This window comes from Myxocyprinus asiaticus, chromosome 38 (assembly GCF_019703515.2).
Source record: "Myxocyprinus asiaticus isolate MX2 ecotype Aquarium Trade chromosome 38, UBuf_Myxa_2, whole genome shotgun sequence".
Lineage (NCBI taxonomy): Eukaryota > Metazoa > Chordata > Actinopteri > Cypriniformes > Catostomidae > Myxocyprinus > Myxocyprinus asiaticus.
Genome location: NC_059381.1, coordinates 25,046,099 through 25,073,682, shown reverse-complemented (window position 1 = coordinate 25,073,682; position 27,584 = coordinate 25,046,099). Strand labels below are relative to the sequence as shown.

The 27,584-nt window shown below is 44.2% G+C and overlaps 1 protein-coding gene across 1 annotated transcript in view; it reads right to left on the bottom strand.

Moving 5' to 3' along the window:
- The window catches only part of tenm2b (teneurin transmembrane protein 2b), a 295,557-nt gene that overhangs the window by 59,036 nt on the left and 208,937 nt on the right, over positions 1 to 27,584 (bottom strand). The window contains exon 6 of the mRNA XM_051677764.1: positions 6,059 to 6,297. Within this exon, the coding sequence (XP_051533724.1) occupies positions 6,059 to 6,297 (239 nt within the window). The remainder of the gene's footprint in view (positions 1 to 6,058; positions 6,298 to 27,584) is intronic.

The following is a 27,584-nucleotide window of genomic DNA, read 5'->3' as shown; positions in this document are numbered from 1 at the left end:
GCCCATGTATGTAGTGGGGTATGTAAGGAGAGGGATGGGCCATGGACCAATTCACTTAGCCTTTAGAAATTCATCATTTATCTCTCCTTCTTTCATCTGCTTCTTTTGCCAATTAATCCAGATTATTCACAGTGGCCTTATGGCAGCCAGACGCAGCCACTGCGCCCCATGCAGAACCCTCAGCATTACCTCCTGCATCAGGACTACAAAATCGACCTGGTTACTTTCGTAACCTCCGTTCCCTGATGGAGGGAATGAGACGTTGTGTCAATGTAGTGACACTAGGAGTCACTCTTGGGAGCCCCAAACACCTCTGATTTAGAAAGAAGGCCAATGGGAATTGGCGAGTGGAATTTGCATGCCACTCCCCCAAACATACGGGTATAAAAGGAGCTGGCTCGCAACCACTCATTCAGGTTTTGTGCTGAGGAGCCGAGACAAGGTCCCGGCCATTTCAGCGGGTAGTTCAGTATTGTGGCAAGAGGGACACAATGTCTCGCTCCCTCCATCAGGGAACAGAGGTTACGAAAGTAACCAGGACGTTCCCTATCTGTCACTCACTCAACATTGTGTCGATGTAGTGACACTAGGGGTCCCTATACAAAACGCCACAATAAGCTGAACTGTGTTACGTGGACTGGCAGTGCGAGAGGGGCAGACCGCTGTGTGCCTCGTAACCAGTGCGCCAGGCCATCACGTAACCTCCCTCAACGCTCTTATGAGCGCTGAACGGTCCTTTGGGAACAAGTCGACTTGCCCAACAAATAGGGACATGCTAGCCCAGCCGTGGCCTCTTTTCCTCTTTTTTCTCCCCAGAAAGAGTGGAATTTTGTTTACCGGCTGGGGGTCATAAGTGTCTACATCGGGGGATGTCACTCCCAAGGGGGGGGGGGGCATTTCGAGTGGAAATACATCACATGGTCTTACCGAGTCTTGTCGGAAGTATGTCATGTGGAGAAGTCTCATGGTAGGGCCTACCCAAGGGGACAATCATGTCGGACGTACCGGCGGGTGGGGCCTCGCGGCGGGGCAGAACCTGAGGTGCCACGTCGAGGGGGCTTGAGCCCTGTGGCCGTGCTGAGTCCAGGGACATCGAAGCACTTACCTGGCTCCTGATACCCACCATAAGATTGGCCGGGGAGGGGGGAGGAGGATATCGTCCCCGCAGTCCATCGGAACCAACCCAGTGTGGGCGTGTTCGTGCCACAGCTGGCACGCAGGGGCAGGGGGCCCGCAGTGCGCATCAGATATGTGACCCAGGGAACAAGAAAACTGCTCTTTTGTTGAACTGGGTCTCCTCGTTCCTGGTTCGCCCATCTCAGGGATGCTTCGAAGCCTTCCTTGGGTTCTTGGCAGCCGGCCATGAGACGGGTGGTGTCTGCTTCCTGCAGTGGGCCACGGGGGCGGGCTGCGGCGGAGCCAGTGTTGTTGCTGCAGGAGGACACCCTTGGTGATGAGCAGACGGGGTGTGGGGTCTTGAGCCATGCCGGGGCAGGATGTGTTGAATAGCCTCCATCTGCTGCTTCACCGCCGAGAACTGCTGGGCAAAGTCCTCGAAGGTGTCGCCGAACAGGCCAACCTGGGAAATGGGGGTGTCAAGGAACCGCACCTTGTCAGCCTCTCTCATCTCGACCAGGTTGAGCCAAAGCTGGTGCTCTTGGACCACCAGGGTGGACATCGCCTGCCCAGGAGACCGCGCCGTAACCTTCGTCACCCGGAGAGCGAGGTCGGTCGCCGAGCGCAGATCCTGCATCAATCCCGGGTCAGAACTACCCTCGTGCAGCTCTTTTAATACCTTGGCTTGGTGTACCTGCAGGAGAGCCATGGCATGCAGGGCGGAGGCAGCTTGTCCAGCGGCACCATAGGCCTTAGCCGACAGAGACGACGTAAACCTACAGACAATCTGCGGGCACAAGTGCACCGCAAGCGCCTTATCCACCTGGGGGATCACCGAATACCCCCTGGCCAACCTACCATCGAGGGTAGTGAGAGCGGGGGAGCTGAAAGACCGGGATCTGGTAGTAAAAGATGCCCCCCACGATCTCGTCAGCTCATGTACCTCCGGGAAGAAAGGGACCGGGGCGGGGCGCGGCCCTGAGCGGCGCTCTGGGCCCAGTAACCAATCATCGAGCCGCGAGGGTTCAGGGGAGAGTGCAGGGTTCCACTCTAGCCCGACGCTCATGGCTGCCCGGGAAAGCATGTCCGTCAGCTCTGCGTTGGCCTGAGACTGGGCGACCATACCCGAAGGAGGAAGCCCAGCCGAAGCCTCCACGTCAGACTGGATGAGCCCGCTCTCCGATGCTGCGATCGAGAACTCATCATCTTCCCGGGCTCTGAATAAGAGGTCGAACTCGCCCTGAGACGAGCCAGCGGTCTCATCCGAGAGCCCGATCAGGGCAAGCGAGCGTGCTGAGGAATGGGAGGTCCGTGGGGGTTACCTGGCAGAGGTGCTCCCATTGAAGTCCCCAAATTGCCCCCAGTGTAACTGACGCAGCCTCATACCCGTAGGTAGAAGGACCGAGGCGGGGAGCCACTGGGGTGGCTTGCCCTCTACGAAGGAAAGCCACAACCGCAACGTTGCCATAGTCATGTTCTCGCAATGAGGACATGACCCATCCATGAACGATGTCTCCGCGTGGGCAGCGCCCAGACACGTAAGACAGCGATCGTGGCCGTCAGAAGCGGAGAGATAATGACCGCAACTAGGAATAATACACAAACGGAAGGGCATCTTTAAAAAGACGTTCCGTGAGTTTTTTTTGTTCTGCCGAAACACCCAGGGGCGTTCTCTGCACTTCACGGGTGCAGAGGGGGAGAAGCCGCTAAAATGCGCCGTAGATCCAGCAGTTTGAGGTGAATAGTAGAGAGACTGAATTCAGTGCACTGAATGCAACCGCTCGGCTCCAAAGAGAAAATCTGAATGAGTGGTTGCGAGCCAGCTCCTTTTATACCTGTATGTTCGGGGGAGTGGCATGCAATTTCCAATTCCCATTGCCCTTTTTTCAAAATCAGAGGTGTTTGGTGCTCCCAAGAGTGACCCCAAGTGTCACTACATTGACACAACGTCGAGTGAGTGACAGATAGGGAACTGTCTCCTAGCAACCCACATCTAGATCTCAGGCAAGGGATGCTGAAATGACACAAGAATGTCAAGAAAGACATACCCTGGAACAACCATCCGAGATGGAAAATGCATGAAGCAGAGCTTGATGCTGTAATGATGGCACGGGTGTACTGTAGACAAATTGCAGGAATGTTGGGACTTAATGGGAGCACAGTTGGAATTCTGGAAGTGGATGTTCATGCAGTCCAGCTCCAAAGTGAATGTGTGCACACAGTAAAGGTGTCACTTATATTATTGATGTTAGACAGCAACTGTGTTTTTAAGCTAGTTTTATATCACTGATTTAAAATATTTAACACAAAATACTGACAGAAAATATTAAAAGAACAAACCTTGGTTTTCATATGGCGCAGCACATTTTGGATCAGAAGTGTGTGTGTTACAACAGGACATTGTGTGGAGCAGGGTCAAAAATGAAAGGAATAGGTGATTCAAAAATTAAAATTCTGTCATAATTCACTCCCCCTCATGTCATTCCAAACCTGCATGACTTTCTCTCTAACGCAGAAAACCAAAAGAGATGTTTTGATTAAGATCTCCCTAAGTCTATGCAATATAAGTGCAATGGATAGTACCTCACTTTCAAGCTTAAAAAAGCATAATAAAAGAAGTCCGTGCATCTCATGCATCTTCTGAGGGCATACAATAGGTTTTGGTGAGAAACAACCCAACATTTTGGGTAATTATTCAGCTGTAAAGTGAGTCTCTATCAACTGCCATTCCATTAAGAAGACAGGCCGATCCTTTTCCAATCCTTTTGTTTTCCACATTTGGAGCAACATAAACTTTAGTAAGTTATGACAGGAATAGTACATTTCTGGATGTACTATTCCTTAATATTTGCCAAAAATATTAAAAATGTGGAGGCAAAAAAAAAAAAAAAAAAAATCACTGTAGTGAATTCCTCTGTTTCTTATCTAATATACAGTATTTGATTATGTTTAAATCTAGGCTTATCTAGTAATGGTTTTAGTGCCAATGCAGATACAACAGTAACCTGTAGCTGTCAGATATATTCAACAGCAAGTGTTGTTGAGTCCTATCTTCTCAACAAAAATCCCTGAGGTTTTGGAATATCTAACAGAACACTTTACAAGCCGATGCACAAAAAATATACACACAAATATATGCTCATTCCAACACACACTCACATGAAAATGCACTGTGTATATTGTGTGTGTGTATGAGAGAATGCCTGACAGTATCATGGCAAAAACAGATGAGATGTTTAACTTGTAAATGTGGGGATTATTTGAGCAGAAAAGATAGACGGTTGTTGCTTTTTACTGCTTAGTAAAGGTGTTACTCTCTCGGTGGCTGGCACAGACTCAAGGTGCTAGCTGACATTTACCATCGACTGTGTTGTTGGAAAAAAAATCTATTGGCAGAGCCTTATCGGACTCTACATGCAGAGTCTCTCTCACCTTCTGTGGCACTTTTCCGTTCCAAGTGCAACTCTACGCAGCAACGAATGCTTCCAAAAGTACGAAAATACACAGAGACATGGGATGCGGTTTTCTTTTTGAAATCTTGCTTCAAATTCACAAGAGGATGCATCAGAAAGCTCTCTACAACTTTTTGCTGTTATGCTCTGTTACTAAGAACTTAACCAAACTCTTTTTTAAGAAAAAAGAGAGGGAATTTAGACTTAAAACTAAGCGGCATTCCCCACAGTGAGGTGCCTTGATAAGACCAAACCCTCCATCCCCAAATACATCCGAATCACAGCCCATATCAAACAGCAGATGAATCAAACATTTCCGTCTGAAGTAAACGTCCACATGCTGAGGCTTCTTCCGCCCCTCTGCATGGGTATTTGCTTTGCTACAATTGTACCACAACAATAACACACATCAATGGTTTATCAAAGAAGCTTTGAAGTGCTCCGTTCTTCGCGATAAATGTCATTCTTCTGAGCGAGTGATCTCAGGGTCATTTTTTGAGCTTCGAAAGGCCACGGTGTGCTATAGGACATAGAGCACTGGCCAGCTAAACCTATACTCACTATGCTAACTCATGCTAATGACATTTAAGAAGTGTCTAATTAAATTAATTGATTTATCATGGCTTGGTTGCCGACTCATTGTTTAGATGGCAATAAATGATGCATTAATGATCCGTTCAGAGTTCAGGACCTAATTATGTATGACTGAATTTTATTATGTGAATTAAATATCACAGATTGCATCATGAGTAATTGTTGAAGTTAATAAAGTAAGGAACAACTTTTTTACTCCTCTAAGACATCCTTGTGCAAAGATAATAGATGGTTTTAGTATAATATATAATATACAGTATAATAACATTATACTATATAATAAATAATAACGGTTTTACTTTATTCATAAATAGCTAACAAATACATGAAAATGTATTCTCTTCATATTTTTAACAATTAAATCTTTCAGCATATGTGAAAAAAGTTGAGCCCCAGACAATAAAACTTCTTAAAGATATAGTTTTAAGAAAAATTAAAATTCTATCATCATTTACTTACCCTCAAGTCGTTCCATACATTTATGACTTTTTTTCTTATGCCAAACAATTTAAATGAAAATTCCAGACAGTGTTTTTTTTTTTTTCAATTTGAAGTGATTTGATATGGACTCGCTTATAGCTTAAAAAAGGAATTGCATTTCTTTCTCTCTCTCTTTTTTTTTTTAGCGCTAAAGAATGCAAGTTCTCGTTTGAACTTGTTAGCCAAAATGTGGGGTTGTTTCTTTTTTGGGTCCCTTTTTAAGCTTTAAAGTGAGTCCCCATCAACTGCCATTGCATTGAAAAGTTTCCTTTTACACCCTTATTTAATATCATAATATATATATATTTTTTAATAATTTCTCAGTAAGAAACATGCAAAGTAGCTATACTGTATGATAAAAAGTGTTATAAAGCATTATACGATGTAATGAAGGAAAGTAAGTTTGAAGAACACACCTATGACATAAGAGAGCAGGACGGCCAGCAACACAGCGGCCGTGATTGCAGACACGGCCGCACATTTCCAGCTGCAGTACTTAGAGGGCTTCTTCAGCTTGAAGGAGCTCCTGGAGAAGGTGTTTCTGGGTAAGAGCCGGGGTGGGGGGGAGTAGACGGTACCACCAGTCAGAGGATACCCAGGTGAAGAGCTGCTGAACAGAGGAGTGCTTCCAGATGGGGTCTTCAAAAGAAAGTGCCTATTAGAAGAATGAAAGAGAGAGTTATGATCCAAAATAATGTACAGTGAAGCTCTTGTGAGACAAAAAAGTAGTTAAATGTTACAGCAACAAAGCAAAGACTTCTAAACTAAACATCTGCTATGATCTGAAAATTGTCCATATACCTTTAGCTGTACTGGACTTCTCTAAATGTTTACTTAATTGTTTCAAGTTATAAAAACTTACTAATCTAAGAGACTAAAAGCATGTATAAGCTGTTTTAATGGATAATTTGGAGTTTGGCTCAACAAAAATTTGTGTTTAAATCTGAAATGTGTAATTTTCTACACTCTATAATTTCTCCTATCCCAGCTTAATATGCAGATACATCTATAAGTAAATCATTTGTAGGGCGATTTCCCTTAAAAGTGAAACACTGTGTCTCTGTGGCACTTTCAAAACATTACTGTTTCTTTTAGTGGCCTGACCAGCCTTAAACAGTACATTTGCTCAACCAAAGGCACGAGTTGGGGGGATGGGACAAACTGTTTTATAACCAATGGGAGACAAATGGAGAGTGTTCAAGAAACCTGTTTAAAATCAATCAATATTTTTGCAATTCTGTTAAGTGACACTAGTGGTGGACAAAAGACATACTTCAGTTTGAAGTATTTGTTTCATTCACATTTTCGTACTTACTACACCCCAGAAACTCAAGTGATTTATTTAATTTTGACAGTGCTGTAGTTGTTGATTTAAACTAACACGAGTTCAATTTGTACAATAATGGCTTTAAATGGACCCCATTTAACACAAAACCAGTCTTTGAAAAAGCACCAGGCACAAAACTAGTGCTCTGTGTACCAGCAGTAAAGATGGAATGCATCATAAAGACGATTCCAATCAAATGGTCAGCAGAGAGAATTGATTTTTGTTGCAGTTAAAGCCCTGTGCTTGTTAAGACTCAGCAGGATACTTAGTAACTCGGCTCTGAGCACCCTGGATGCATTAACACGCTACAAAAGCTTCAGATTACCACAACATGAGAGGTCATGAGAGTGGTAAAGTGGTTGGTAAAGCTTTGTTTTTGACATGACGGCAGTTTGGTGTGTGTATTTTGTATGAATACATGTGTGTGTAGTGCCACTTTGTAATTATCCATAGTGCCAGATCTGGTTGCTTTGGTGTATGGAGTCACAGGTGGGCTGGGTGTGAGTGTGTGGCTGTGTGTGTTTGGGGAAGGGGGCAGATGGGAAGGGGATGAAAGCAGACGACAGTTGACCAGGCAGCTTTGATGAGCACTAGGTCTGGCTCAGGCTGTGGTCCTATGCTAAACCAGCCTCAGATCTTTGTCCATGTGTCTTGTTCAGGGCAGGAGGTCCGGTCTGACTCCACCAGGCCTCTCTGTCGCCCCCCTGCCAAGCATCCAACTGCTCCCTGCTGCCCACAGCCAGGACCATCTATGAGTGCTGGGCAGCATCTCAGCCATGCTAAACTCATCTAAATCTGCAGCCTCAGCTGCTAGCTAAATATCTGAACTAAACTTGCTTAAAGAGATAGTTCACCCAAAAATGAAAATCCTGTCATCATTTACTCACCCTCATGTCCTTCCAAGCCCCTATTGATTCTTTATATTCCATGGAACAAAAAAAAGCTTAGCAGAATGTCCAGAATGCTTTTTATTCTAAAAAAATGACAAAATAATAGCATAAAAGTAGCCCATTTGACTATATTCCAACACTTCTATAGCAATACAACATGTCTGTGTGACGAACAAACCAAATTTGAAGGTGCAATATGTAATATATTTACTGTACTAAAGCATAAAATTATTATAATATGTTATCAGAGATTAAGGAAACATGCTAAGTTGAAAAACTGGCTTCTCCAAAAACAATGCTATAGCCAGTATATTCTACTTTGAAATTTCCATTCCGGGCCAGAATTTCTGTTTGTGTTTTGGCCCTTGTGATCCCACCCACTGCCCATTTCCCAGGAGTATTTTGACATCCCGGGTTGCCAGATTTGAAACAAGTTAGTGGGCAAACACAGCGCGCTGCAGCCATGGAAGTCAGCGATACATCTAGCTAACATTGACAGAGTTATAAAAAAATCCACATGAGCTAGTTTATAATTTGCAAACAACAAAAACATTGCAAACGTATACATTAGCTGATCAGCTTACAGTGTAAGGCTCGTCGCTTGCCATTGTCAGCTTGCTCATTCCTGTTGCGTGTCCTCAACCTGGCAACCCACTTGAACTTTGAGTCTGGGGAAGAGGGGGCGGGGAGACAACTCTATCCAATATTTTGAATTTGGACTGTAGTACCCATTTTAAATGCTTGATGTCAATGTTATATATTGCTCCTTTAATTTGTTATTCGATTTGTATATAAAAATCCTCCCTTCTGCCATAGCTCTTAAACCCTTATTCAATTAAAATATGCCAAATCAAGATGTGTAGTGAAAAGTACAAATCACGTTTGACACTGATGCTCCGTATTTAAATTTAACGCGAGTGCAAATGAGATATGAGAACTACAGCGGAGGGGATGAATGTAAATCTGTCATACAGTTTCAGAAGACTTATGAAGCACTCACGTTGTATGGACTACTTTTACTACGTTTTTTTTTTGTCAGTTTGGAGCTCACAGCCCCCCCTCCCATAATGAAAAAAGGCCTCCCAGGACATTCTGCAATACACCTATATCTTCTTTAGTGTTACACACAGGCCTGTCGTGATTATTAAATAATCATCTAATCATGATTATCTGATCTAACTGATTATTGTGCACTTCAAATTCCAATTATGTGTCATTCAGTTGAACTCTGAACGTCACTAAGCTGAACCATGGACATCAACCAGATCAGCTCCTGTCTGGAAGAGCGTGTGAAGTGGTTCTCAAGTGCACTGATGCATGCGCTCAAAAGAGGCTTGAGCAAACTTCCACGAAAATATAAACTAACAAAAATAACTTTGATATTGAACGCAAACTGTTCCGGTTTCACTTTAATTTAACGATCGTGTAATGGCAAATGTCCATGGTCAAAGCAGGTTCATACACAGTGGTAATGGCACACAGTGGAACACAGAGAATGAATGATGAAAATTCAAAATTCTGAAAAGAAATCTCAAAGGTTTTGCTTCATGAGAAATGAGGACTCGTGGGTTTAATCAAAAAGCATTAAATAATGTATGAAAGTAAAGAAATTAGGGCAGAAATATTTTACTATAAAATAATAGAATAGAATATGATATAATATAAATATAATACAAATATATCATTTTTTTTAATAAAAAGAAATATAATTTTTATGAGTTTCAAAAACAAGTGTAAATGTAAAACTGACCAAAACTAAAGTTGACCAAATGTAACGTTGCTTGCAATGACAAGCAGACGAAGATGATGATGAAGTGAAAAAACCCAAGTGCAGTTTATTTACAACGTGAAATCCAAAACCGTAAATCCAAAGTGAAAACAAAACAGACATGACATGACATGACATGACATGACATGACATGACATGACATGACATGACATGACATGACATGACATGACATGACAATGAAACAACATTACACCAACAATACTTGACCAAAGACAATGGCACACATGAGGGCTTAAATACATGGACATGGGCAAACACATGACAATGACAACCAATAACAAGACTAAACTAATAACAAGATAGCAAGACTACTAAAACATGAACCAGTGAAAAGACAAGACTGATAACAAGATAATCAAACAATGAACCAATGAAAACAAGACACATGAACAGGGGAAACACATGATAGGATCACATGACAAGATCACATGCGGGAACAGGAAATCACATGACACGAACCAGGAACAGGAACTAAACTTCCAAAATAAAAGACATGAACACAAAACATGAACAAAAACACATTTAAACGTGACACCAAAAAGAGAGACATATGTTAAGAATTTATAACTATTTTGATATTGAAAACATTATTTTTCATGTCATCCATAAGTTTTTAAAGCCTTAAAAGGAAATCATATACGCCTATTTTATTATTTGATTTATACTGTATATATTTGAAGTTAAATATGTAAAAATGACTTCTGGCAGCTGTTTAGTGCGTAGAGAGAAAATTTGTGTGTGTGTATGTGCAGCCTCGCACTAACAACAAAATCTGACTGTGCAGTCATGGTCAACTGTGGACAAGCTCCGACTCAAGGTAACTCTATGGGGTTATTTTTGTTTCATATTAACATACAAATGGAAAGAGATTTACAAATAAAAAGTTGGTTCACAATTAAATGGAATAAGATCCACAAATAAACAGTATGTTAGGCGTTCCACAAAAATAAAGTGGATTAATAAATAAATAAAATAAGACTTGCAAATAATTTTTTTAACTCACAAACACAACACTGCCCTGCATTCATTTGTGAATCATGCGCATTTATTTGTGGATCGCTTCCTGTGCATTTGTAGAACGCAGCACACAACTGTGGATTCTGAAATATTTCTAGCTGCAAGATGTTCACACAATCCACAAATAGGTGGACTCCACCCATCGTCTCTTCAAGCCAATCAGATAACGGCAATATTACTCTGACCAATCCTAGCACATTCTAGCTTCAACCAATCGCATTTTGTTTAGAATCAGGGTGGGATAAAGTTCTCTTTTCAAAATGGTCTCTTGACAAGTAAAGAACTTCAAAGAAGCAGACGCAATCAGTGGAATAATTCAGTGCGACTTAAGCTTTGCCACTGCATAGTGTCATGTCAGTTGTCTGGGACTGTGCTAACTTGGACTGCTTCATCAATGATGGTCAACACAAGGCTGGATTTGCTTCCAAGCTAAGGATCAAGGATGGATCGATATCAACTCTCCGTGACCCAACTTCAGATTTGCAAGTTGTACGTTTTGCACTTTCTACTTTTTTAATGTTTGCAATTTGGCTTTCTTAATTTTCTTAACTATAGCTGTTTTTCATATTTCATAACTCAACCTTTGTTATGCACAATACAGTAAGATGATTGACTTAGTGTGTTTTCCGTGTTATTTATAATTTTTTAACTTTAAGTTCTCCTGCATTATTGTTGCCGGGGTATCCATGGCACCAGCAGGAAAGGCACAGCCCACTTCCAGAAAGGGGTTTGCATTTAAAGCTACAGACACTAAAACAGCCCGTTTGGAACAGGGCTACAAAACAGGGTGTGACGAGGAGGAGGGCGTGGCCGGGCCGTGATGATGCATGGCCGTCGCTGAATCAGTTGATCAGCGGGAGAGCGAGATAAAGGGGAGCCGGAAGCGCCAGTTCGAGAGAGACGCACGTGGCTGCGTTGCATGTGTGTCTGTGTCCTTATGTTTTATGTTGTTTTAAGTTCATTTATATCATTAAAGTTTATGTTTTATGTTCAGCCAGTTCCCGCCTCCTCCTTGCCCGTCCATATACTGTTACAGTGGTGCCGAAACCCGGGAGGGAGGAGGGATGCGCTGTTTCATAGTCCTCGCCACTGCCATCCACCAGGGGAGCAGCCGCGGCCGTCTGCCTGGGGACGAAGGGGTCGCTGCCAGCCAGCAAGAGCTGGAGGACCGCTGCCATCCACCGAAGCAGGGGAGGAGCAGTTCCATCTGCCAATGGCCAGAGGACTCGCTGCCATCCATCAGAGAGCAGAGGAGCAGTTGAGGACCGGGCGACAGGGCGTCCGGGAGCCGGCAAGCAAGTTCTTCTCTCTCTTGCCTCTCTCTCTCTCTCTCTTTGTCTCCGCTCACCCTTTCCCTCTCCCCATGCCTCCCCTCGTCTCTCCACCAGGTTCGCAGGAGGCGGGGTGGACCACCAGCTGACAGAACAGCCGGAAGGGCAGCATGTCCCCTCTTGGGGGGGGGGGTCAGACCGGAGGTGTCCCGGCCTGAATCGAGTGGGGGAGAGGAGTGTGACGAGGAGGAGGGCATGGCCAGGCTGTGACGATGCACGTCCAGCACTGAATCAGCTGATCAGCGGGAGAGCGAGATAAAGGGGAGCCGGAGGTGCCAGTTCGAGAGAGAGAGAGAGAGAGAGAGAGAGAGAGAGATGCATGCATCAACGTTACATGTGTGTCTGTGTCCTTATGTTTTATGTTGTTTTAAGTTCATTTATATCATTAAAGTTTATGTTTACTGTTCAGCCGGTTCCTGCCTCCTCCTTGCCCATCCTTATACTGTTACACAGGGGTATAAAGGCATGGTAGAATAAAGGATCTGTGAGGTATTTTGAGCTGAAACTTGACAGACACATTCTGGGGACACCTGAAATGTATATTACATTGTGTAAAAAGGGGCATAATATGTCCCCTTTAAGATAAATGTGTAAGAATCAAGGTTTTTGAAGACACAAACATATATTTCCCATCATGTAGCCAGGTGTTTCAGTCTAGAAACTTATTTAAGATTAAAATAGCAGACTCTTTTTTTTTTGTGTGTGTGTATATTCAAGTGTGACCACAGGGATATTTGTTGAGGGTTAGGCTGGGGTTGGGGATTGGGAGGGGGAAAGGGAAAGGGAAAGGGAATAATGGGGGTTAAATGTTGATTCTGTGAATATAAGTTTTGCTTTTCTTTGTCAGAATCCACAAATGTGTGCTGCGATCCACAAATACATGCGCACGATTCACAAATGAATGCAGGGCAGCGTTGTGTTTGTGAGTTAATTTTTTTTTTTTTTTATAAATAATAGGAATGCACCGATACCACTTTTTCTCTTCCGATTCTGATATCTGAAATCTCAGTATCGGCCGATACCGGTCCGATACCAGTGTTGTTTTTTTCATAATCAGTTTAGAATATCTATACCTCACTGAGTGATGCTAATTATATGTAAAGAAACACAAACCTTTAACAACACATTATTTCAATATAAATGTACAAACTATTAAGAAAAACTTTACTGTTAACTAGTCTACTGGATAATGCTGCAGAAAAATGAACAGTAATTCCAGTCTAAGTGTTCAGTAGAAAAGAAGGCATATTTTTTTTATTTTGTATTTGCAAAAAACATTCAACTTATATCTGGACTTTAAAGGATTCAGATCTTTTTTTGTTCAATTTAGTTGTAAGATATCAGTTCACTTTTCATTCACAGTTATTTTTTGGAACTTAAATACTGTTATAAGTTGTAAACAAATAATAATAACAATAATAATAATAATAATACATAATCATTATTATTATTATTATTATTGACTTTTAGAATTTTAAATATATTTCAATCGTGCACCTTTAACTTTAAAACCCTCTGGCTTTTATTTTGACATTCTAAACTCTCCAGGAAGTCCTGTATGTTTCTGTTTGTAGGCAAGTTCACAGTAGTTTAATTCGCTCCTTATTCAAATTCTGGTATCATAATCCGTTCTAAATGCATATTATAAGTGAACCAAACTATTGAGCATCTGAGATGCTGTTCATGCATGAAGGCTAAAAATAGCCGCGAGTGTGTGTAAACAGAGCAGCACCATTCAATAACGCGCTAGCGCTGCACGTGCATATTACATATTTACTTATTAAACACAGCCTTTTGTGATTCACAGCTATTGCACGTCTTCAAGTGGCTTTGAATAAAATGCACGAGTCATATGAACTACTTCAATGGTGTTTTTATGGTTCATTTATGTCATTTTTGGAGCTTGACAGGAACGAACATGACTAACACAGTATCGGATTTGGATCGGGCTCGTCGGACCAATACCTGATCCATCTAAAAACATCAGTATCAGAGCCGATACCGATCCAGGAATCAGATCGGTGCATCCCTAGTATATAATTTTTTTATTTGCAAATCTCATTTTATTTATTTGTGAATTCACTTTATTTTTGTGAAATGCCTTACATATATTTGTGGATCTCATTCTATTTATTTGTGAATTCATTTCATTTTTGCAAAACTCTTACATTTCTTTGTGGAACTCATTCAATTTAATTGTAAACCAACTTTTTATTTGTAAATCTCTTTCCATTTGTATGTAAATATGAAACAAAAATAACCCCATAAAACTCATTCAAGCCTTTACGATTCATCTGAAAGCAGGTTGGCAATCTGTATTCCACTCCAGCTTCATAACACACAGCACAGAATATGAAACAGAATGAAACTCTGTCTTTTTAAAGCAAGGACTTCACAGGAACTTCATAAAGGGTTCCTGTAGCTCAACTGGTAGAGCATAGCGCTAACAATGCCAAGATCATGGGTTCCATTTGCAGGGAATGCACAAACTGATCAAATGTATTGCATGAATGCACTGTAAGTTGATTTGGATAAAACCCTCTTCCAAATACACAATATACACATATACAATGAGAGACATCCAAGAGCCTGTGGCTACCAAATATCTGACTCAAAGCTACATCATCCCCCCCAAGTCTGATGGACACTAATAGCAAAATGGTGAGCAGAAGGTAAATTAATTGATACTCAATCTTAAATTTTTCATTGTATCTTTGATCACTGTTGTCTGGGGTTCTTGGTCTGACGGTTGAGCAGGGAGCACAACTTCCTTCCCCAAATGGACGTAACAGTGAGCCATTAAATTGGAAGTGTTATTATTAAGGTGCTATAAATATATTGACTTAAACTCACTTGCTCGGCAATATTGTCTTCAAACTGCTGCTACGCCATGACAGTAGTTGGCTTGAAAGAGGAAACTCATTGTAGAAGCGGACAGTTGACACTAATGTATTATAGCACCCCTTACGGACACACTAAGACTGCAACACTTACTTGCGTTGTGCTATGAATTGCAGTCTTACGCCTCTTGCACACAGCATGCCGAAGCAGTGCGTGAGCAACACCGAAGCAGTACACCAGAACAACTTTAGCAGCAAACAACGCTTGTGCTTTTACACCAACAGTGTTTCTGCTGAAGACACTGCTGCTCTATGCAGAAATTTGTTATAAAATGGTGTATATGGGAATTGCTGTTAAGCCTGTAGACATGCTCTCTATTTAATAGTATATGATAGGCAGTTTTATTTAGTTTGTTTTTATTCTGTGTAATTTCAAATTTTTCATGTCAACCCATATTCATGATGTCCATCAACAGTAAACTGTCACTTTAATTCAGCTTGAGCAGCACAGCAAAAAAAGACTCTGCAGCAAAATGATCGCAGCAGTGCTGCTTCTGCGACGCTCTGCCTTGCAGTGCTTCTGCTTCCAATGTAAAAATTCTAACCTGTTAACATGGGCGCAGAAAAAAATATGCACTGCTTCGGCGTGCAAAAGGCATTATACATTTTGGAACACAAAAACGCACAAAATTGAGCTTGCGTTGCTAGAAGCATCTGCGTTCACTTGCGAAGAATATGTTTCTGCCTTAAAGGAATATCCTGGGTAAAGTTAAGCTCAATCAACAGCATTTGTGCCATAATATTGTCTACCACCAAAATAAATTTCGACTCATCCCTCCTTTTCTTTAAAAATAGCAAAAATCTGAATTACAGTGAGTCACTTACAATGTAAAAGAATGGGGCCAATTTTGGAACGTTAAAATACTTTTTCAAAAGTTTAGCCACAAGACATAAACAATATGCGTGTTAACATGATTAATTTGTGATAAAATTGCTTACCTTTTCTGTGTAAAGCTATAGCCAATTTCACAACTTCATTATCATGACAATGTAATGTCAACAAGCCCTAAAACGACCATAAAAATTACAATTTAAACAACTTTACAGCTCAAATAATACATGAGTTTTAACAGAAAAATGAATGAAAGTGCTTTTATAAAATTATAAGCTTCACATTTCTGCCTTTAAACCCTCCAAAAAACTGGCCCCAATGGAAGTAACCATTGTAAGTGCCTCAATGTAACCTTTACTTTGGCTTTTTTTAAAGAAATGGAGGGACGAATCGAAATTAATTTGTGTGGTAATCAATATTATGCCACAAATGCTGTTGACTGAGCTTAACCTGTATTGAACCCAGAATATTCCTTTATGAAATGACAAAATTAACTACCTGGAAAATGGTGCAAAAATATTTCAAAAACTACGCATAAACTTTATTTTCTCAAAAATACAAACATGTACATGCATGTTGTTCACATATTATTGTAGCCCAGTTTGTGCTGAATACAGTGATATCAGACTTTAGCCATTAATATGTTTTTAAGCAACTGAAAAAAGCACAAATATCAAGGCATGTCAAAACTTTTCCAGGGCCCAGAACACCCTCAGACCCCAGAGGGTTAAAATAGAAAAGGCCAATGAAAATTGGCGAGTGGAATTTGCATGCCACTCTCTGCCACAGACATATGGGTATAAAAGGAGATGACATGCAAAATCACTCATTCAGATTTATGCTGAGGAGCCGATAGAGAGTCCCGGCCATATCAGCGGCCAGTTCAGCAATGCGGCAGGAGGGACACAACATCTCGTTCCCTCCATCAGGGAACAGAGGTTACATCAGTAACCAAGACATTCCCTGTCTGTCACTCACTCGAAGTTATGTCGATGTAGTGACACTAGGGGTTCCTATATGAAACGCCGCAGGCACTGAACCGTGTCACAAGGCACGGAAGAGTGGACACGGGCAAGCTGCTGTGTGCCTCGTAGCGAGCGCTCAACCACGTCGTGACCTTCCAGCGAGTTAGGTAAAGCATCTCCCTAGTCCCATTAAGGGGGGAGGAGGCACTTACCCAAGTAGGCTACCGGTGGTGCCTTTCTTAATTTGCTGTTAAGAAGGTAGGACCACAAAGAGATCCCAAGAGGGGATCAGGCACGGTCTAGGAGGATTCACCCTCCTCGTGCCTTTGAGGAATCTGTTGATCAGGTCGCGCTGTCGTGAGGGTCTCCCGTCCAGTGTAACGTGGTGAGCTGCTATGGCAGCCACATACACTTTCAGGGTAGAGGGAGACAGCCGTCTCTCCAGACTTTCCTGATGAAAAGACAGCACAGACCCGACGGCGCATCTCTGTGGGTCTTCCCCACAGGAAGAACACAAGTTAGCGAAAAGATGCCACTTCAAAGCATACAGCCACCACGTAGAGGGGGCCCTGGCCTGAGTGATCGTGTCTACCACAGTTGGCGGAAGCCCCGACACTGCCCCGTCCAGAGCCCCGACACTGCCTGCCCGTTGCACACGGCACCATAGCCTGAGTTTGAGGCATCCACGACCACGATGCACCTTGAGACCTGCTCTAGGGGAACACCTGCCCATAGAAATGCAAGGTCCGACCAATGGCTGAAAGTCTGACGGCACTGTGGCATGATGGTCACATGCCGAGTGCTGTGGCGCCATGCCCACCTTGGGACTTGAGTCTGTAGCCAGTGCTGAAGCGGTCTCATATGCATCTACCCGAGGGGGAGAACCGCCGCCGAGGATGCCATATGCCCCAGGAGCCTCTGAAATTGTTTCACTGGTGCCGCTACCTTCTGCGTGATGGTCTTCAGAAGGTCAGCACTGATTGAGCACATTTGGTCGTAAGACATGCCCTGAGAGTGACCGAGTCCAACTCCATACCGAGAAAAGAGATGCTCTGTACAGGGGAGAGCTTGCTCTTCTCCCAGTTGACCTGAAGCCCGAGTCAGTCGAAGTGCTGAAGCACAAGGTCCCTGTGCGCACACAATAGATCTCACGAGTGAGCTAGGATTAGCCAGTCGTCGAGATAATTGAGAATGCGTATACCCTTCTCCCTCAGTGGGGCCAGGGCAGCCTCTGCGACCTTGGTAAAGACACGAGGAGACAGGGACAGACTGAAGGGGAGGACCTTGTACTGGTATGCTTGTCCCTCGAAGGCAAACCGAAGAAAGGGTCTGTGTCGAGGAAGGATATGTGAAAGTACGCGTCCTTCAGGTTGATGGCTGCGAACCAATCCTGATGTCGTACCGACGCCAGGATGCACTTCTGTGTTAACATCCTGAACAAAAGCCTGTGTAAGGCCTTGTTCAGGGCATGCAGGTCCAAGATTGGGTACGATCCTCCCCCTCTCTCGGGCATGATAAAATAAGGGCTGTAGAAGCCCTTGCGCAACTCGGCTATGGGGACGGCTCTATTGCTCCTTTCACCAGAAGGGTGGCAACCTATGCCCGGAGGACAGAGGCACCCTCGCCCTGCCCCGCAGTGGAGAGGATGTCACTGAACCAGGGCGGGCGTCTGGCGAACTGGATCACATAGTCAAGGTGAATCGTCCTGATGTGCCACCGCGAGGGGCTGGGGAGTGGTAACCTGGCCTCCAGCCTCTGTGACAGCAGCACCGGGGGGACGACTGGACTTACCATGCCCGGGCAGGGTGGTTCGCTGCAAGGCAGAGCAGGTGCCCCATCTGGAAGACAGCCCAGGAGGGGATGTGCTGCTCCGCAAGCCCGCAACGGTGGCCGGTGACTGGGGCGGGCGAGCGGCCCCAGAGACCAGCACACTTATCTGTTCACCGGCTGTCTCTCGACGGAGAACAAGGGAACGGGAGGTACTCGCGTTCGCCTGATTGACTGGAAAGACTTCCAGCACCTGGCCATTGCGAGTGCACTGGCCCAGGGAATGAGGAAACTGCTCTTTTATTTTACATGTGGGTGCCGAGGCCCAGAGGGCACTCGGCGATGTAATACTCACCACACGCTGGCCCTGGGGCGATGGTGGGGCTGGAGAGATGCCCTGGGCTAGACCGGTCAGGAGAAGTTGCTCATCCCTGGGCGGCCCATGTCAGGGTCTGGGGTTCTTGGGGGCCGGCTGATGGGCAGATGGAGCCGACTTCACGCGGGAGGAACTTTTTCTCTGAGGCCGGCGTGCGGGCTCCGATAGTACAGGAGCCGGGGCCGGCACCACAGGGGAACGGCTCTGGTGAGAAGCAGACAGGGTGCAGGACCTCGGTGGCCTGAAGGCGGCCGGGTCGCGCCGTGGCAGGATGTGTTTAATCGCCTCGGTCTGCTTCTTCACCGTCTAGAACTGATGGGCAAAATCCTCGACGTGTCGCCAAAAAGCCCATCATTGGGAGATGGGCGCATCAAGAACTTTCTCGGCGTCACACATCTCCGCAAGGTTGAGCCACAGGTGATGCTCTTGGACCACAAGAGTGGACATCGTCCGGCCCAAGGCACATGCCGTGACCTTTGTTGCACGTAAGGTGAGGTCGGTCTAAGTGCGCAGTTCCTGCATCAGCCCTGGTTCGGTCCTACCCTCGTGCAAATCTTTCAGCGCCTTGGCCTGGTGGACCTGCAGGATGTCCATGGCGTGCAGGGCGGAAGCGGCCTGACCCGCGGCCTTGTAAGCCTTCATTAATAAATGCACCGCTACGGTGCACTCTACCTGGGGAAGCCCGACATATCCCTTAGGCGCTCTGCCATCGAGAGTAGTCAGAGTGGATGAGCCCACGAAGCATGTATGGGCAGTAAAAGGTGCCTTCCACGACTTTGTTAGCTCCTCGTGCACTTCCGGGAAGAAAGGCACCGGGGTGGGGCACGGCCATGAGTCGCGCTCCGAGCCCAGAAACCAATCATCCAGCCGTGAACACTCAGGGCAGGGTAGAGGGTTCCACTTCAGCCCGATGTTCGCAGCTGCCCGGGCAAGCACGGCTGCCATCTCAGCATCTGCCTCATCCTGTGCTCTACCGCCCGTGGGCGGGAGCTCAGAAGATTCGTCCGCTTCCGATAGCAGAAGCCCACCCTCCGATACTGCGACTGAAAGCTCATCCTCGTCGCGAGCCATGAACGACACATTAAACCCACCCTGAGGCAGACCGCCTGCATCGCTCGACAGCTCATCCGGACAGAATGAGCGTGTTGGGGGATGGGAGGTCCGCGGGGGCTGAGCCGGCAGAAACGCTCCCATGCCCACATCCAGATTGCCTGCGGTGCTTGCCGACCCAGCCGGCTGAGCGTCAGCCCAAGACGGACCGGGTTGGGGAGCAGCCGTCTTGGCTCCTTGCTTCATGAAGAAGGAAGTGAGCCACGACCGCAACGTTCTCATGGGCATGTTCTCGCAATGAGAACACAACCTTCCACGAAAGCCGCCTTGGCGTGCTGGCGCCCCAAACACTCGAGGCAAATTTCATGGGTATCCGGAGGGGAGAGATAACGGCCACATCCAGTAGCGCAAACATGGAAGGACATCTTTAAAAAGATGACAAGCATTTGCGCGAGCTCTTTTAGAGAAAATATACTCTTTCGAATATACTCTTTTAGCACCCACAGACTCAGGCTGCTGAAGCACCCAGGGGAAGCACCACACTCGACCGTGCGAGGGTGACCGCTGATATGCGCCATAAAAAATCCAGCAGCGTAGCAAGAGGTGAGAGGACGAACACACAAGCTTTCGGCTCTGGAGAAAAATTCTGAATGAGTGATGCACACCATCTCCTTTTATACCCGTATGTCTGGGGTGGAGAGTGGCATGCAAATTCCACTTGCCAATTTTCATTGGCCTTTTCTATTTTAAGCAAAGGTGATTGGGGCTCTCAAGATCGAACCCCTAGTGTCACTACATCGACACAATGTCGAGTGAGTGACAGACAGGGAACCATAGATATCTATAAGTATATACATTATTAGCAGCTGTTTCTATGGACCGTGATACGTTGGTGCATCCGCCATATTGGATAGGTCAAGAGCCATCTGTCAACACATGAATGTAAATTGACAGATATGGTCTGCAAAAGTCTATTGTCTTTTCCAGCAAATTTTCAGATTATCTGATTTTCCACAAATATTGGGCAATATTTTAAATTATATAAAAAATCCTGACTTCACTTCTAAAACAGTTTTTTTCCCCATAGCGAACTGCACATAAAGTCCTCTACAAATGAAAATATCATGGCAAACATACTGAAAATTAGCACCCAGTCAGTCAATTAATTACATGATGAATTATTTCCATACAAAAGCAGTTTATGCAGCGGTCTGAGGCTTCTTCTCCATTCACTTACATTCAAACAGCTCTCCTTGTTGACCGTTCCAAGATGGCGGTGCTGTTAACATATCCAAACCAGCCGAATGAGGCATCTACGTATGTATACAGTGCATTCTGGGGCATACATTTGATTTATATGACTTTTCTGTGACATTTCTATGACTTTTCTGGCTCTTCATGATTGCTGGATTTTTAGAAATCATTTAAAAAATTTAAACTTACAAAAAGCTATTTCTAGCTAATGAAATATTCTAAAGCTGAGCATAACTACATATTACATTAGCATAACTTATATTCGCTACAGAAATTCCAGGAATGGTCCATGACTTTTTAAGATTTTACCAGTCCTGGAAATCACATTGAAATCACAGTTTTGTCAGCATGTCCTTGGTTGCACAAAACTAAATGCTATTGCTATTAACAAATTGTATTTTTTTAAGTATTGTGCTCGTCAAACTATTTAATGGGTTCTTTAAAGCATCGCTGTTAAAAAAAAAGAAGCCACACACACATTACTTCCTCAAGATGATCCTCATAATTTATTTTTATTACAGTTTATGCAAGAACTGTAATTTCTGTAGCTAGTTCATAGTGTATTTTAATAATTTAAAATTCCCTGTTGTATGTATGCTGCTTTTAATCACTTCTGAAACTTTTCCCAATCTGTGTTTTTTGCACATTTTTAATTGTAAAGAAAATAATCGGCCACTTGTGTTAGAAAACATCTGCAATGAGCCAATCAGAGGATGCCCACACCCTACTGGGACATCTCACCAGCCAACCATCCACACCAAACAGCGCAAACAGAACACGAACGAAAAACACGGTGATATGCAAAAACAAGACAAAGCCACAAAAAATCTCACTTTCACAGCAAACACCTTTTCTCTCCTTCTGTGGGAGAGGCAGCAAGGGTCAGAGCAATTAACAAGTGAACAAGAGATTTAACAGAGAATGTAAACAAACACACACATCTCTCAAGGTGTTATTAGTATTCCACTCAAATACTGTATATAAACAGTTTGAACTGTCCAAAGTGTTTGGCTTAATTAGAATTTCCTATTCTGTGGCAAAGCGTTTGGTTTGTTCAACACCTTTTAAAGGGCTAAGGTCCTTTGCTGATTGCACTGTTTATTACCACAAACTTAACGGGATAGTTCACCCATTGATTAAAATTATGTAATCTTTTACTTAGTCTTATGTTGTTCCAAACAGGTATGATTGTCTGTCCTTAGTGGAACACAAAAGGAAATGTTTGGCAGAATGTTGGTGTAAAAAAGACGCAATAAAAATGAATGGTGACTAAGGCTAAGATTCTCTATTACTTCACCTTTTGTGTTCTAAGAAAAGGAAGTTACACGGGTTTGAAACAACATGAGGGTGTAAATGATGACAAGTTTAATTATCGTGTTAATTATCCCTTTAAATATCATAACAAATATCTTCAGTAAGCCTAGACAAACAAAAATGGTTTTGTGTTGATGTTCATTGAAAGTGCCCATTGAAGACTGTCTGTCTCTCTCCAACACAAACATGCAGCGTATCAACCTTTCACTGTACCCACAATATGAGATGTGGTGGCGCCATTGAAAAAACTTCATACTGAGGCTGTAACATTCTGTCCACTTTATTCTCATCTATCTCCAGCTAGTGAATTGTGCTCAGATAAGAACTATTCCAATCCACTTAAGAAAATGTTGCATAACACGTCTCTATTCTGTTCCATGTGGATATTGAGGCGGCCACAATTCGGCCACTGAGAGTGAAAAAAAAAAAAAAAACTGCTGTTCAAATGAGTCTTATCAAAAATGCATTTGGATACACAACAACACACTGAAATGTAAACTACAGCTCCCAGGATAGACAGTATTAATACACTCTCAAAGACATTAAAGTCAAATTCCTACATTATAGGACATAATATTTGGTAAAGAACAAAAGCAGTTAACGATAGCTGAGATTCAGCACAGGAAAGGGGAGTATTTCTTCCCGGTAATTTTCGATGGAGAAGTTAGACACCAGTTAGGGGATGACAAGTCATTTGCGGTGCTAGTGAGAGAAATGACACCGGTGCCTCAAACAAGCCCAGAGGGAGAACAATAGAAAGGAAACAGAAAAGAAAGAGACAGCAGGCAGACATGCAACGTCTTCCCTGACGCTTAATAGAGAATCTTTTCCCATTTCTGTCCACTAAGATGGAGCACACCGTCATTAGTTCCAGCTCAGGGGGGCACTGCAGGAGTTTTAGCCCAAGCAAACCATCTCTAATTGGCCCATTTTTTCCTGGATAAATACTGAGCTTCCTGAGCATGAGGCTGAAAACCTTAGACTACAGAGCAGAGGAGAGTTCCCAGAGCTCCAGTGCTCTGTGCACTCTGATACTCTAATATTAACACACACACACACACACACACACACACAGGGAGAGGTTGGGATTTTGATGGTGGTGTGATGTAATGTCCTGGAGGAATACAGGTCGAAAAAACATTCCTCTCTGCTGCTCCTCAGAACTGGACCATTTCTTATGCACTGATGGGAGATAACAATGGAGATCATATTTCATCAGACAATTAGTCTTGAATAGCTACGTTAACACTGTAAGCCTTCTTTTTTTAAACCTTTGAGCATCTGGAGTTTCCCTCTGTGCACTGAAACCGAGCAGCACCAACTAGGAGCTTTAAATGAGTGCCACAAATTATTTTCATTTCAGTGGAACAACCAACTTGAGAACATTTGAATACTGTATCACGCTCCAATTTTGAGACTGACCAGCGCAATAACATTTTTTATCATTTTTTTTTAATCTGTCACTCAATTAACTGAAAATAATTTGCCTACCAAAAAAGTAGTATTTGCCTTTTGAGATAGGTATTTCTAGGAGAAAGAAAGCTGTAGTACATATTGTATGTCATAACAACCTTACAACAAAGCAGGCAGAGGCAATAATCAATAACAGTCTCCTCTCTCTCTATTTCAAGTGGTGTTTGCAAGTACGATTTATTTTAGTGAATCAGTTGGTTCAGACAATTGTTTTAGTGAATTAGTTCTTTCAGATTGTTTATTTAAAAAATACATTCACAGATTAATGTGAGTCGCCACTCATATAAAGTTCAAAAAAGTACCTGTGCATAATTATTTCTTTCAGTAGCAAAATATATATTTAAATAATGTGTTTATCACTATACTTTTGATTCAATGTTTTTGTTTTGTTTAATTAGTTGTATTTAGTGTATTTTTTTGTGTTCAAGTCTGATGCTGTGACCCTAAAGATTCTTATAATTTTGTGCCAGATTTTTTTTATATATAAAATAATAATAATGGGTGTGTGTGGGGGGTGGTGCTGGGTAGCTCAGCGAGTATTGACCCTGACTACTACCCCTGGAGTCGCAAGCTTGAATCCAGAGTGCGCTGAGTGACTCCAGCCAGGTCTCCTAAGCAACCAAATTGGCCCGGTTGCTAGGGAGGGTAGAGTCACATGGGGTAACCTCCTCGTAGTCACGATTAGTGATTCTCGCTCTCAGTGGGGCACGTGGTAAGTTGTGCATGGATCGCAGAGAGTAGCATGAGCCTCCACATGCTGGGAGTCTCTGCGGTGTCATGCACAGCGAGCCACGTGATAAGATGCACGATGTAACATGTGAAAGGAAGTATGAGAGCTGGATCTAGGTGCAGCGAAACAGTTCATTAATAAAATAAACAAAGTACATAGTAATGGTGAAAACACAGGAACAAAGTAAACAATCACGATGGGAAAGCACAGGAACAAAGGAAACATCCACAATGGGAACAGGTATACACAGGAGGTCAAAACACATAACAACTGACAAGGAACAAGCAAACAACAGGGCATTATATACACAAAGACTAATGAGTTAATGAAACACAGGTGAGGACAATCAAGGACAGGTGGCAGTGATGAGGGCAGGGAATTATGGGAAATGTAGGAGGAGGTCAAGGAGACCAGTGCAGATCACGCGGGTAGCCATGAGACCAGGGAGACCAGAGCAGATCAGGTGGATGGCCGAAAGACCAAGGGGACCAAAGCAGATCAGGCGGATGGCCAGGAGATCAAGGAGACCAGTGCAGATCAGGCAACAGCCATGAGACCAGGGAGACCAGAGCAGATTGGGTGGACGGCCGAGAGACCAAGGAGACCAGAGCAGATCAGGCGAACGGTCAGGAGACCCAGAAGACCAGAGCAGATCAGGCAGATGGCCAGGAGACTCAGAAGACCAGAGCAGATCAGGCAGACGGCCAGGAGACCAAGGAGACCAGAGCAGATCAGGCGGACGGCCTGGAGACTCAGAAGACCAGAGCAGATCAGGTGGATGGCCAGAACACCGAGACGAGAGTATATCAGGCGGATGGCCAGGAGACCAAGGATACCAGAGCGGATCAGGTGGATGACCAGGAGACCCAGAAGACCACCTCAGGGTAGGGAATGGATCAGGAGGCCTGGTTGGCGGCCACAGTGCTGAAACATGATCAGGAGGACTGGGTGGCGACCACAGACTAGAGACTGGAGCTGTGGAAGACTCGGAGGGCGGCGCCGTGGAAGGCGGAGCCGTGGGAGGCTTGAGGGGCGAAGCCGTGGCAGGCGGAGCCGTGGGAGGCTCGAGGGGCGAAGCCATGGCAGGCAGCTCAGAACTGGAAAATTCGGGGATCTCTTGATACCAAGCCACGGTCAGGTAGACCAAGAAAGATTTCAGCCACAACTGCCAGAAGAATTGTTCGGGATACAAAGATAAACCCACAGGTAACCTCAGGAGAAATACAGGCTGCTCTGGAAAAAGACAGTGTGGTTGTTTCAAGGAGCAGGATTCATTATTTTCACACTGAAATTTCATTAAATGCAACTGGCTTTCAGACACATTGTAATATAGACTCAGGAGAAACAGAAGTTAGATCCATTTGCAGGTTTACTAATAAGGTCACAGAGAATATACCACAGGCAGAGGTCAATATCCAAAATATACAGCAATGCAGGCAAATCCAATAAACGGCATTGTCCTCCACTTCCTCCCTCGGACCACCAGCAGGTTTGAGCAGCGAGACATGAAATGTGGGAGAAATGATACGGGAGTGATTTGTTTTATGATTTTGAAGGGACCCATATACCTTAGTTTTTTGCAGGGCAGATGGAGGCATAGGTCACGAGTGGAGAGCCAGACCCATTGTCCTGGTGTATACTGGGGACCTGGGCAACAATGCCGATCAGCCTGCTCTTTCTGTCTCCTCACAGCTCGCTGTAGATGGACATGCGCCTGTTCCACACTTCCTCGCTCCACCGGAGCCAGTCGTTGATGGCTGGCAATTCCGTGGGTTCTCCGGACCAGGGGAATAAGGGTGGTTGAAATCCCAGCACGCATTGGAATGGAGTCATGCCCGTGGATGGTTTCTGTAGTGAGTTTGGTTTTGATGGCAATACATCCTAAGAAAACTAGTAATTTCTTGATTCAGACATTCGGTTTGCCCATTGGATTGAGGATGGTACCCAGAGGTGAGGCTGATGTTGACATTTAGTTGATGGAAGAAGGCCGTCCTGACCCGAGCAGTGAATTGTGGACCCCGGTTGGATACGATGTCTTCAGGTAACCCGTAGAACCGAAATACTTGATGTAATAGATGTTCTGCTGTCTCGAAGGCTGTGGGGAGCTTGGGTAGAGGGATTAATCAACATTGCTTTGGAAAAACGATCGATTACTGTTAAGATTGTGTTGTTACCTTGAGAGACTGGAAGATCAGTGATAAAGTCAATTGCGATGTGTGACCATGGGCCCTGCGGGATAGGAAGTGGTTGAAGCAGGCCTGCCGGGAGTAGTCTGGAAGATTTGGTTACTGCACAAGTGGAGCATTGGTTGACATAAGAAATGGTGTCTGCCTGCATGGTTCTCTACCAAAATTTGTTCCGAAGTAGTTGGAGTGTAGCCGTGATGCCGGGGTGCCCAGAGCTGGTGGAGGTATGGACCCCCTGTAAAACCTTCTCCCGTAATGATTGTGGCACATAGGTTTTGCCTTCTGGGCAATGGTGAGGAACCGGATCTTGAGACTGGGCCTGGGTAATTTCTGTCATGATGTCCCATTAGACTGGGGCTACGATTAGAGATGTGGGGATTATGGGTTCTGGTGTCTGGTTCTGAGCTTCGAATTGACGAGAGAGGGCATCAGCTTTAACATTCTTGGTGCCAGGGCGATATGTGAAATGTTAAATCAAATCGTGTAAAAAATAGTGCCCACCTGGCCTGCCGTGGATTCAATCTCTTTGCTGAGTGCAGATATTCCAGGTTCCGATGATCTGTCAACATGAGAAATGGATGCTTTGCCCCCTCCAGCCAATGTCACCATTCCTCCAGGGCTGCTTTCATGGCGAGTAATTCTCGGTTCCCCACACCGTAGTTTTGTTCTGCTGTGGAGAGTTTTCAGGAATAGAAGGCACAGGGGTAGAGTTTCGGAGGTGACCCATGGTGTTGTGAGAGA